General features: G+C 47.8%; 1 protein-coding gene and 1 pseudogene across 1 annotated transcript; both read right to left on the minus strand.

Annotated features, from left to right (window-relative positions):
* Positions 1 to 9,850: 9,850 nt before the first annotated feature.
* Positions 9,851 to 12,686, minus strand: LOC106760897 (annotated as a pseudogene).
* Positions 12,687 to 12,735: 49 nt separating this feature from the next.
* LOC106760906 (methyl-CpG-binding domain protein 2-like) lies at positions 12,736 to 13,182 on the minus strand. Its single transcript, XM_014644352.1, has one exon. It carries the CDS (start codon positions 13,180 to 13,182, stop codon positions 12,736 to 12,738), a length of 447 nt encoding a protein of 148 aa, XP_014499838.1.
* Positions 13,183 to 13,406: the final 224 nt, after the last annotated feature.

Raw genomic sequence — 13,406 nt, forward strand, 5'->3', positions numbered from 1 at the left:
CCTTTCCCCTACAAGCTAACATACTTTGTCTCTTATTAAACCACCAAAACCACAACAAATTTGACAAAAACGATCAAAGCCATAACAACATATTCAAACCTAGCATTTCAATATAGCACAAAAATTTCATCAGAGAAGAAAAAGGAACGTACTAGGGTAGGCAGAGATGGCGCGCGACAGAGAGGATGGCGCGGCGGCAGAGGCTTGTGCGACGGCAAAGGCTTGCGCGACGACGGAGGGCGCGACGGCAGAGGGTGTGATGGACGGCCGGAATGGCGCGGCGGCAAAGATGGTTCGACGAAGATGGCGCGGCAGCAGCGGCGTTATCGCGTGGAGGCAGAGGCAGAGAAATGCTTCAGAATCGCGTGGAGAAGATGAAACTGTTTTGTGTTTTGTTTTTTTTAACCTACCAAAGGGAATATGCCGCGGTTAACAACTTACCCGCTGTAGAAAGAGGTATATGCCGCGGTTCACAACATAACCGCTGCCTATACTCCTTAAAAAAAATGGCATTTTTGAAATTATTTTTGAAACTATATACCGCGGGGCAGGGGAATATGCCGCGGTTCTCTAAGCAACCGCGGCATATACCCCTGTTATTTAATTTTTTTGCATACGTGGCATCAAAGATGATGGTTGACTAGGGTATATGTCGTGGTTAAGGGGGGAACCGCGGCATATAAGTTCAATTTATTTACAAAACTGCCACCGCGCAGCATTATGCTGCGGTTTCTGGTGAACCGTGGCATAATGTGCGCTGTATAAACCCAATTTTTTACTAGTGCACCTTATACTCAGAACACTCAAGGTCTAGGAAGTTGAGGCCGAGGAGATTATGAAAAGGGCAAAGGGAAATTCAGTTTGCAAAACATGGTCGAGGACAAGGTCAATAGAGAGGAGGACGCTCAATCAACTCGAGATTGTGTAACAAGTGTTCAACTCAAACAATTAATATAATTGTGGGAAGGTCAAGAACTTTCCAAAGGACTACCAGTCTGAGAGTAAGAAGGAAACAAACTTCCTCTTTAAAGATACAGAGGAAGAAGGAATACTGATGATGTTGAGGAGTTCGGGTGTTGAGCTAGGTCCAAGTTGTTCTAATGAGTTGATTTGGTATCTTGATACGGGAGCAAGTAATCACAGGGACGAAAACCCTTTTAAGGTGCTCTCTAAAGTTGAGGTCGAAAATATCATTTGGAGATGCATCTAAGGTAGTGATAAAAGGTCAAGGTAAAATCTGGTGCATGCAAAAGAATGGCCAAATTGGAAAATTAGAGACGTGTCCTATGTACCCTATCTCATGACCAACATATTGAGCATAGAACAACTGATGGAGAAAGTCTATTCAGTTCTTTTGAAAGACCGAGTACTATACTTGAAAAACAAATTTGATCATTTGAATTCCATAGTGGAAATGAAGAAGAACAAGATGTACAAGCTGGAGATGAAGATACTCAAAGAGAAGTGCTTGAAGCTCAACATAAAGGATAAGGGCATCATAATGAACTTTTGGTTTGGTCACTTGCATTTTGATGGGTTGACCAAACTAACTAAGATAGGAATGGTGCATAGACTGGCAAGTATGGAGTTTGAGAAAAGGTTTTGTGAGGAGTGTGTGCTTGGAAAGCATCCAAGGACTTCATTTCTAAGGAAAATCGAGTACCAAGCAAAGGAACAACTCGAAATGATCCATACCGACCTATGTAGGCTTATTACCCTTGATTCTTTCAATGGGAAATAATATTTTATTTCTTGAAAGAAAAATATTAGGTGTTCCGAGTATTTAGAAGTTTCAAAATAATGGTTGAGAAGGAGACGGGGAATATCGATCAAGCCTGTTCAACCTGACTGAGGAAGCGAGTTTATTTCAACCAAGCTCATTATGTATTGTAAAGAGTAAGGGGTAAAAAGATTCTTGATAGGACTATACTCACCCTAGCAAAATGGAGTTGCAAAAAGAAAGAACCAGAGCATTTTTGACATGGTTTGAAAAATGTTGAAAAGTAAGAGCATGCCTAAGGATTTTTGGCTTGAAGCAGCACAATGTGCTATCTATGTGCAAAACGGGTGTCCTTATGCAAAGTTGAACGAGAAGACAACACAAGAAGTTTTGAGAGGGAGGAAGTGAATTGTGCCTCATCTTAAGGTGTTTGGAAATATAGCTTATGGTCATGTTCTAGCCCAATAAAGAACAAATCTTGAAGATAGAAGCAAGAAAAACGTGTTCATTGGGGTACGATGAAAAATATAAGCCATACAGATTGTTTTACCTAATAAAGAAAAATGTTATTATAAGCTAGGATGTTTAAGTTGATGGAGTGAATGAATGGAACTGTAACAACTCGAAGGAGGACCCTTATGAGCTGACCTGTGCCCGGTTATGACTACCGGTCGTGCGTCAGTGGTGTTAGATGGAATTCTTCAAGGTTTTTCTTCCAAAGATTATTTTGGCCGTCGAGATCGAGCTCTAATGTGGCCGGTTGACCTGGAGGTCCGACCGGCTACGTAGGGTACAGTTTGAAAAGACACTTGTAATAAATATATTTTATGACAGTTAAAATTAACTTTTTATGTCAATTTATATTTATCAACATAAGTATCGATGACACAGCTAAAAACTCCACAAAAAAGTCAATCTCTATATTTGTTCAAAACAACCATCAGATGTGTGGATCATATGGTTAATCTAGGTGTTCACAATATATTAGATTTCCTTTTACGATTAATTGCATCCTTCTCTGAGAATTAAGCTTTTCAATAGTAGATACAATCTTCTTGAACTTAGGATTAGATAATTGCTCCCTTTTGATTTTGATTTATTGGTATAATCTCCCGTTTTTTTCTTCTTTATTTTCTATGGTATTTTATTCATGTGACAGCATATAATTGTTAGATTTTAATAAACAATACAAATGTCTAGGTATAACAGTATGAAAAAAATTACATTAAATATGTTTTAACAGTATTAGAACGAAGTGAAGTTCAACATTAAAATAAGCTCTAAGTCCTTCATGTTTTCAATTAGCTTATATTAAATATATATCTTCATTTTTTCTTCAAAATATAATCTACCTTTCTTTAAGATCATTCATATCAAAAGTGTTTTGTGTAGATTATAATGAGAAAGAAATTAAAAAATTAGAGTGCAAAATATCTTGTTACAAAATTTCAGTCCAAATTTTCTACAACAGGACTTGATAGAGATATTTTCTCTGTTTTGAACCGACCGGTGGTGTTTGCATTGCTGTTGTGGGTGCTGTCACTGTACGGTGGTTTTTGCATTGCTGATTATGGGAACAGATTGTTTTCTTCATACCGAACGGTGGATACCCTGTAACCGTTCGGTCCCTTTGCCTTTTATATTTTTGTTATTTCTCCCTTTTCCTCTTTTCATATATGTTCTTTCTTTCGTTGTACAAAACTCACTTTTTCAATAAACTACATTTAGCTTTCTCTGTTTCTCTCTGGAGTTCTCTTTTCTCTCGTTCTCATACACTCACAGGACTAATACATTATCTCTCATTTGCAGCACAAAATGAGCAGTTTATTGGGGATTCGCTTCACAATTTCAATCTAGGATGAAAGTTTCATCGATTGCTAGATGCATAGGGTACGTAGTATTTGAGGTTTATAATATATATATATATATATATATATATATATATATATATATATATATATATGCTTCAGTGTTAGAGCCCGAGACCGAACTGACCCCTTGGACCAGCTTCCGATCGTCCGACCTGTTCGTCTTGTCGATATCCTTCGGGAATCAACCGGGAGGCCCTGGAAAGAGAACACTCTGACGCCCAAGTCAGATAATAGATCAATTAGCTAGGCCAATTTAGATTAGATTCCAGCTTACTTTACCTGTCCTGCTATTCTTATTTATAGACTGCACATTTGTAACTGACCATTAATTTCATTGATTTGCTGCACCTTCCGTTACATCTCCATCAAGGACCATCAATGCTCCTACAACCTCACTCCTACCCTGCCCTGCACCGTTCGGCCCCAACTTGTACTCATTCCCCAAACTTTGCCAGTCGGTCCGACCGAACTCCCTCCACTACACTTGGTCCGACCGGTCCGACCGAACCCTCTCCACTACACAAGCCCCCCAAGCCCCGAGCGTCTTCGACTAGCGAAGGGGTTTAAACTCTCAAAATGGTTCTGGACAACGAAACGTCTCACTATTATAGCCATTCGATCCTGCCTTCAACAACGGCCATGATCCTCTCACCCATCAATCACATCTGTTCACCGAAGAGTCACAAGTTTTCCTCCGTTGGATCTGTCATCTATGGACGGCTGAGATGCTTTCTCGAAGCCCTCTTTTTCGGCTATAAAAAGTGGAGGGCCCCTCCCTCATTCTCGCGCTCTCCACCCTCTACTCCCCGACTCCCGCTCTCACACTGCTATCTTCCCGTTCTTCTGTTTCCTTCTTTCAGTTGCTCAGGTAAATGTCTTTGTCGTCGTGGTCTTCCGATGAGTTCGAAGGTGAAGGTCGGGGGTACGCTGATGATGCGGTTGCGTCGACCTCTTCTCCCTCCTCGTCGTCCACATCGTCCGGTCATCCCGCCCGGGAGGAAGCTCCCGCTGATGACGTCGAGTTCAATGTTGACAACTCCCTGGAGTGGACCGGCGTTGCTCCTCCTCCCGCCATCCCAGGTTACAACTGGGCTCCCCATGAGGCCCGGGGTCATCCTTCCTACTTCATTTCTACCTCCTCCATCATTCGCTTGCTCGAATCTGTGGATCTCATGTCCAACCTCCGTCGAGATTCGACCGACATATCCTTGGTGGTATGCCGTTCTAACGAACGGGTGTGTCACGGTCGGGAAGGGTATGCCCTGGACTTCTTTTATGCCTACCTAACCCTTTTTCGTGACCTGGGGGTGAGGCTTCCCTTCTCTGATTTTCAGTGCGGTGTGCTTCGCGAGCTGAACATTTGCCCCGCTCAGCTCCATCTGAACGGCTGGGCGTGTATGCAAGCCTTTTCAGTCCTATGTACCGGTTTACTGTTAACCCCAACCCCGACATCCTTCCTCTTTTTCTTCCGGGCTTTACCCCATCCCAACAAAAGCTGGATCTCTCTGATCCCTGTAAAGGATAAGCAGCTATTCGCCCCCTTCAACTCTTCTTACAAGGATTTCAAATCAAATTTCTTCAAGGTCGCCATACGCGAACCCGGCCGGCCCAAATACTTTTCCGAGGGCCGGCCTAAATTCCCCCTATACTGGACCGAGCATCCCAAACAAGTCATTTCCTGGAAGAAGTCCGAAATGACCGACGACGAGTTGGAGGTGATTCGCCAAATCGATCAGCTACCCCGCAAGACCTCCTCTCGCAAACTCATCGAACTCATCGGATCTGACTCTGACACTCTACGAGCTAGAGTGTTCAGTAAGTTTCTTTACATTTTGCAATTATCAACTGGTCATTATTAACTTGCTAAATTTGCGCTTTCCTTGCAGATTTCTTTGGCGGCATGGAGAAACACCAAGCTTGTGCCCGAGCTCTGGCCCGTAAGAACCAACGCAGCGGACATGTTACTATTCCCTCCTCCTCAACCGCCGCCCCCTCCAGTTCTGCTCCACTCGCACCCCTCAACATCCCGAAGACCGATGAGTCCAAGCCGGTCGTGATCTCTTCTGTACCGAAGACCAAAAGCAGAAAACGTCCTTCACAAGAAAAGACACCCTCCCCACCCAAAAAGAAGAAACTCCCTAGCCGTCTTCTCACCAGTCTCCTTGACCCCAACATCCATGTGTCTGATCGCTTAGAGTTCAACCTTTCTCCCGAAGAGAGAGAACCCTTCAAGAAACTGACCCCCTCCGAAGCCTCCGACATGGCCTACGAATTTCTCTCCCGAGCTGGTATCTGTATGTACTATGCTGCTGGAACCACGAAGCCCCTCTTGGTGTCGGAGCTCGAAATCTCCAACAACCAACTGACCAAGGCGAAAGAAGAGCTTTCCTCCCTCACCGAGCGTCTTGAGAAGGCCAACAAACTGGTGGAGGACGAACGGGCCAAGGCCGCCGCGTCCCTTCTGGAATCTCAAAAGGAAGCGAAGCGCCTCCAGGAATCGGTGGATTCCTTGACTCTCAACCATAAGCAATCCTCCAACCAACTCAAACAGCTAACCTCTGAGAGGGATGCCGCTATTGCCGACCGGGATAAATTACTGGCCGACTTCGCTGCCTTGGAGGATGAATTTTGTGACGAGCGCCAGCGCGGGTTCGAGCAGGGAATCGCTCAATGCCACTACTTCTTCCAGTCGCCCCTAGAACATGAAGGTTTCGACATTATGAAGATTTTGGTGGACGGGCAACTTGTTGATATTTCTTCCCAGCTTCCTACCGAACCCGTCAATGCACCCGATCAGGCAGTCCCGACCGGCGCTCCCCCGGCTTCCCAAATATCCTCCCTTGCTTCCCCATCTGACAACGCCACCAAGGATTAGTTGCTAGTTTCTTGTTTTTCTTTTGCCGCTTTATGATTTGTATTTGCACGTTGTTTGTGCTGAACTTGTTGCGTAATCCTGTCTTTACTTTGCAATTATCACATGTCTACGATTTATGATTATCATACGTCTGCGATTTGTGCCATGCCGACCGATTTATCCATTTATTCTTGAACGCCCTTGTGTTTATGCTTGACGACCAGTACGCCAGAATAGGAAAGCGTTTTCTTGATTTTGTTTTCAAGGTTTTAACACCACCGAACGGGAAGTCATTTTCCTGACTTTCTCTGCAACCGAACGGGGAATCAGTTTCATGATCTCCCTAATTTTTCCAAGTCCGAGGAAGTCATTTTCCTGACTTCGTTGGAACGCCGGAGCGTTCCTCTTCCTTTCACCACCGAACGGGAAGTCATTTTCCTGACTTTTCCTACAACCGAATAGGGAATCAGTTTCCTGATTTCCCTCATTCTTCTAAGTTAGAGGAAGTCATTTTCCTGACTTCGTTGGAATGCCGGAACGTTCCTCCTTTTTCACCACCAAACGGGAAGAACGCCGGGACGTTCCTCCTCCTCCTCCTTTAACCACCGAACGGGAAGAACGCCTGAACATTCTTCTTCCTTTTCCTTTCACCACCGAACGGGAAGAACGCCGGAACGTTCCTCCTTTTTCACCACCAAACGGGAAGAACGCCGGGACGTTCCTCCTCCTCCTCCTTTCACCACCGAACGGGAAGAACGCCGGAACGTTCTTCTTCCTTTTCCTTTCACCACCGAACGGGAAGAATGCCGGAACGTTCCTCCTTTTTCACCACCAAATGGGAAGAACGCCGGGATGTTCCTCCTCCTCCTCCTTTCACCACTGAACGGGAAGTCATTTTCCTGACTTTCCCTCATTCTTCTAAGTTAGAGGAAGTCATTTTCCTGACTTCGTTGTAACGCCGGAACGTTCCTCCTTCTTCACCACCAAACGGGAAGAACGCCGGAACGTTCCTCCTCCTCCTCCTTTCACCACCGAACGGGAAGTCATTTTCCTGACTTTCCCTCATTCTTCTAAGTTAGAGGAAGTCATTTTCCTGACTTCGTTGGAACGCCGGAACGTTCCTCCTTCTTCACCACCAAACGGGAAGAACGCCGGAACGTTCCTCCTCCTCCTCCTTTCACCATCGAACGGGAAGTCATTTTCCTGACTTTCCCTCATTCTTCTAAGTTAGAGGAAGTCATTTTCCTGACTTTGTTGGAACGCCGGAACGTTCCTCCTCCTCCTCCTCCTTTCACCACCGAACGGGAAAATTAGAATTAAGTAGCGATGAAATGCCTCGTATTATTCAACTTATGGTTTCATAAGTACAAGTTTATTGCAGTTCAAAAAAGGACCTTAACTAAAGTACAACTTCAAGTGAGATATATTCCATGTATTTGGAATTGGCTTTCCGTCCAGATGTTCCAGTCGGTAAGCCCCATTATTCAAACCTTCACTTATTCTGTATGGCCCCTCCCAACTGGCCGCCACTTTCCCGTGAGCCTTCTCCCTCCGAGCCTCCCCGACCTTCCTCCAAACGAGATCACCCTCGACCAAATGTCTCGGCCGTACCTTAGTGTTGTACCTCCGCACGACCAACCTCTTTAGTGCCTCTGCCTGGACCGCTGCAGTTTCTCTTCTCTCTTGCAATACATCTAGGTTTCCCCTTAGACCTTCTTCATTCGCAGCTAGGTCGTTCCCCTTCCTTCTCAGTGTTTCCTCGCCCACCTCGACCGGCATCATCGCGTCCGTCCCGTAGGTTAGGTTAAATGGGGACTCTCCCGTTGCCCCGTGGGGAGAATAGCGATACCCCCATAGGACCGATGGTAATTCATCAACCCAGGCCCCCTTTGCCTCGCCTAACCTCCTTTTCAAGTCTTGGATGATTATTTTATTCATCGCCTCCGCCTGCCCGTTTGTCTGGGGGTGCTCAACCGAACTAGTGACATGAGCTATGCCCCACTCCCGATAGAAAGCTTCCAGTTTCTTATCTATAAACTGCCGACCGTTGTCCATAATAAGCGTTTTGGGCAACCCGAATCGGCAAATAATCTTCCATACAAATTTCTGAACTTGGGCGGCCGAGATTTTTGACAAAGGTTCAGCCTCTACCCATTTGCTAAAGTAATCCACTGCCACCAGCAAAAACCTCATCTGAGACCGCCCGGTCGCCAATGGTCCGACGATGTCCATTCCCCACTGGGCGAACGGCCAAGGGGACATTATTCCTTGCAACTCCACCGCTGGGCCATGGAAAACGTTCTCATGCTTCTGGCAAGCTCCACATTTATGGACGAATGCCATGCAATCTTTTTCTAACGTCGGCCAGAAGAACCCTGCTCTTAGTACTCTTGCTCGTAGAGTTCGTCCCCCTGTATGTCTCCCGCACTCCCCTTCATGTAACTCCCTCATTACGTACTCCGCTTCGTTTTCCAGCAAACACTTCAATAGCGGAGTAACATAACCCCTTCGGTACAACTCACCACTTATCAAGCAATACCGAGCGATCTTCTTGGCCTCCTCGGCACTTAAGGCCACCCCATCATCCTGCCTCTGAATCAACTGTACTATCTCGTCCTTCTAGGTACTTTGTACTCCCCTGGTACTAATGGCGCAACATTCCACCGTCGGCTTGGTCACCAACTGTTTGATCACCGTAGATAACCCCCCCTTCGTGACTCCGCCGGCTAGTTTCGATAGTGTGTCGGCACGACCATTTTCCGATCGGGGAACATGTCGCAACGTAAACTTTTTGAAGTTTGTGGCCAGTTGCTTGGCCTTGTGAAAGTATTGCAACAGGAGATCATCCTTCACCTGGAAACTCCCATTCATCTGCCCTTCGACCAGCTGGGAATCTGTTTGACACTCCAGCCGACCTACTCGTAGGTCCCTTGCCAACTCCATCCCGGCCAGTAGAGCCTCATACTCGGCCTGGTTGTTGCTAACCTTGAACTAGAATACCAACGATTGCTCGATCAGTATCCCGTTCGGTCCTTCTAAGACCACCCGCGCTCCTCTTCCTCTTCGGCTAGACGACCCATCAACCGAGAGTTTCCAGCAGAATTCCCCCCCCCTCAGGGGGTAGGTCAACCGCAAAATCCACCAGATGTTGGCCCCGCACCGACCCCCTCGGCTCGTACTTCAACCCAAACTCCGATAATTCTACCGACCATCCTATCATCCGTCCTGCCAAATCTGGTTTTCGTAAGATCTTGGCTATCGGGTAGTCCGTTCGTACCACGACTTGAAACCCTTGGAAGTATGGTCGTAACCGCCGAGCGACGTAAATTAGGGACAGGGCCACCTTCTCCAATTGTTGATATCTTAACTCTGCCTCTTTCAAGCTTCTACTAACGAAATACACCAGTTTGAAATGAGGAGCCTCCTGTATCAAGGCCGCGCTGATGGCCCCCTCCGAAGCAGCCAAGTAGATCTGCAATTCGTGCCCATGTTCCAGCCGACCCATCACTGGAGGCTGGGTAAGAACCCCCTTTATCTATTTGAAGGCCTCCTCACTCTCTTCATCCCAACACTCCTGTGCGGTCTTCTTCATGGCCTTCACGATCGGTTTCGCCCGTCCGGCCAGATTGGGGATGAACCGTGACAACGACGTTAACCGCCCCACCAGCCTTTGAACTTCCTTTACCGTCTGGGGGCTCCTCATCTCCAACACCGCCTTACACTTGTCAGGGTTTGCCTCAATCCCCCGAGCGGTCAACATGAAACCCAGAAATTTCCCCGCCCTTACCCCGAAGGTACACTTAGCGGGATTGAGGCGCATGTCAAACTTTCGAAGTTGCCCCATAACCTCCTTTAAATCCGCCAGATGCTCCTCAACCGACCGACTCCTCACCACCATATCATCTACATATACCTCCATGCACCTTCCTATTTGCCTTTGGAAAACCTAGTCCATCAGTCTTTGGTATGTAGCCCCTGCGTTCTTCAAGCCGAACGGCATGACCTCGTAACAAAAAGTTCCTTGCTCGGTAATGAAAGCGGTTTTGTCGCTGTCTGGACGGTACATAGGTATCTGATTATACCCTGAATAGGCGTCCAAAAAACTCATTACCTCATACCCGGACACCCCATCTACCAACGCGTCAATGTTCGGTAGGGGGTACATATCTTTCGGGCAGGCTTTGTTAAGATCCGTGAAGTCGATGCACATCCTCCACTTGCCACTGGACTTTTTCACCATGACTACGTTGGTCAGCCAAGTAGTGTACTTGACTTCTCTTATGAACCCGGCTTCAATCAACTTCCCCACCTCCTCACCTACCGCCCTTCTCTTCTCCACACCCAGCCTCCTCTTTTTCTGAGATACCGGTCGAGCATCTCGAAATACGGACAGCCTTTGCGAAATAACGTCAGGATGGATACCTGGCATGTCCGATGCAGTCCAGGCGAACAAATCCTTATTCTCCACCAGTACACCCTCCAACCTCTGCCTTTCACCATCCTGAAGATCCTTGCCGACCATTGTCACCCGGTCTTCGCCTCCTAGGAGAAATGGCTGGATCTCCCCCATTGGTTCCACCCGGTCGGTGGTGTCTTCTCTCGGGTCCAACTTTGCAGCTGACGTTGCCGGGCGGGTTTCACACACCCTATGCCTCGGGGGTTGTACCTTCAGTCCCACCGCGTAACACTCTCTTGCTACCCTCTGATTGGCCCTAACCGTCCAGATCGTGCCATCGTCTGCGGGATACTTCATCGTCAAGTGAGGGGTGGACACTATTGCTCCGAACGCATTAAGACAAGGTCGTCCCAACAGCACGTTGTACGAAGTTTCTGCCTCTACCAACAGGAAACGCACCCTCAACTCCTTCGCCCCTAAGCACACCCTTAAGTCCACATATCCCCTTGTATCTACCCGTTCTCCTGCGAATCCCAAGATTTGTTCGTTAAAAGGCATTATTGATTCGTCCGGTATGTCCATCTGCTGAAAAGTTTTCCAGTATAGGATGTTGGCCGAACTTCCCTGGTCAATCAACACCTTTCCCACGCTGTACCGAGCGATGATAGCCATTATGACCATGGGGTCATCCTGGTCTGGATCCGGTGCATGGAAATCCTCGTCTGAAAACGTTATGGTAGGCATGGTTCTTCTAGCGATCCCCACCTTATTCACACTATGCAAGTTTCTCAAATGCCGCTTTCGGGCGGCTGAGGATGCCCCTCCTCCAGCAAAACCGCCCGATATGGTATTTATCACCCCTCTCAGAGGCCTTTCTCCACTTCCGCCGCCCTCCGTCCGTTCAGCAGTCGGCTGAACCCTCTGCCCGGCCGGCAGTCGACCTCCGTGTCTTCCCGGGGTCTCCCTCAGGTTAGGATTCCCCCTTTGAACAAATTCCCTTAGGTGCCCCGCCTGCACCAGGCTCTCCAACTTATCCCTCAACGCGACACAATCTTCAGTAGAATGCCCCATGTTCTGATGATATCGACAATGTTTACTTTCATTCGCTCCCCGTGGGGTCGGGGACCGTGCCACCGTCAGCAGATTAGCCCTTAAGGCTTCTTCCAGGACTCTCACCCTCAGGGCACTCAATGGAGTGTGATGGAAGTATTGTTGCGCTCTTTGAATCTCTACCCCTCGCTTCACCCCTGATCGGCGCTCCCCGTCAGCCGACCTCTTCTCTCCTCTTCGGTCTCGTCCTATCTTCACATTAGACCCCCCTTCATCACCCTGATCACCTCGATACGTCCTTCCCTCTTCTACCCGAATGAACCCAGCCAGTTTATGCTGCAGTTCATCCATTGACTGAGGCTCCTCCTCATACAAATAATCCACAAAAGGTCCCGGCCTCAACGCCGTAGTGAGGGCGCTGACTATTAGCCGTTGATCGACGTTCCTCACCTGCCGAGTGGTTCGGTTGAAGCGCTCCATGAACCCTCTCAATGACTCCTCTCGCCCTTGCTTCATCCTGACAAGGGTCGTATAAGTCAAACCCCGCGACCGGTTTGATGCATATTGTTGGCTAAACAACTGTCTCAAAGTAACGAATCCATCAATGCTTCGCGGTGGCAATGAATGAAACCAATCCAGAGCTTCATCCTTTAAGGATAAAGAAAACACCCTGCACCATACCAGCTCGTCGGAAGAATACACAGTCATAGCATCCACGAACGACCGTAGGTGTTTCATCGGATCCGTCGCACCCCCATACTTCTCAACCCATGGGAAAACCTTATTCTCCGACATTATTGCCCCCATGACATTAGTAGTAAATGGGTGCAACCCCTCAGCTTGATCAAACTGGTCCTCGTCCTCCCGGGCTTCTTCGAACGGTTGGTTCTGCCCTACAAGCTCCCTCCGCCCCTCCGGGTTCCCGATCACGCTCTACATTTTCTTCCCCTCTTCCTCTCCCCCTTCCCCGAACGTCTCTTCCCCTTCCTCTCCCGTTCAGCCCTTCTCCCCTGCCGATCCCCCTTCCGTTTGCCCCATCTCCCCGTCCAATCCCTCTTCCTCGGCCCCTTCCCCTATTTCCCCCACCATCAGCTCCCACCACTTCTTCCACTGATGGTCGTCTACTCACCTCCTCATCATCGGAATGGATCGTCTGCACGTTCACTGACTGTACCGAGGGCCTCCCTATCCCGTTCTCTCGCTCTGCCCGTAAGGCTGCTATTTCTGCCCTCATCTCCTGCATCTGCCTCTGCATCTCCTGTAAAACCTGCAACTGCAATTGCTCTGCCATTGTGTTCGTTTCTGGGTAAGTCACAATTTCGGGCCCCACGGTGGGCGCCAAATGTTTCGGTGTTAGAGCCCGAGACCNAACNGACCCCTTGGACCAGCTTCCNACCGTCCGACCTGTTCGTCTTGTCGATATCCTTCGGGAATCAACCGGGAGGCCCTGCAAAGAGAACACTCCGACGCCCAAGTCAGATAATAGATCAATTAGCTAGGCCAATTTAGATTAGA

This window comes from Vigna radiata, chromosome 1 (genome assembly GCF_000741045.1).
Source record: "Vigna radiata var. radiata cultivar VC1973A chromosome 1, Vradiata_ver6, whole genome shotgun sequence".
Classification (NCBI taxonomy): Eukaryota; Viridiplantae; Streptophyta; class Magnoliopsida; order Fabales; family Fabaceae; genus Vigna; species Vigna radiata.

What these genes read in the sequence shown, in the direction of transcription:
- LOC106760906 (XM_014644352.1), bottom strand. Translation starts at nt 13,182, where the DNA reads ATGGCAGAGCAATTGCAGTTGCAGGTTTTACAGGAGATGCAGAGGCAG.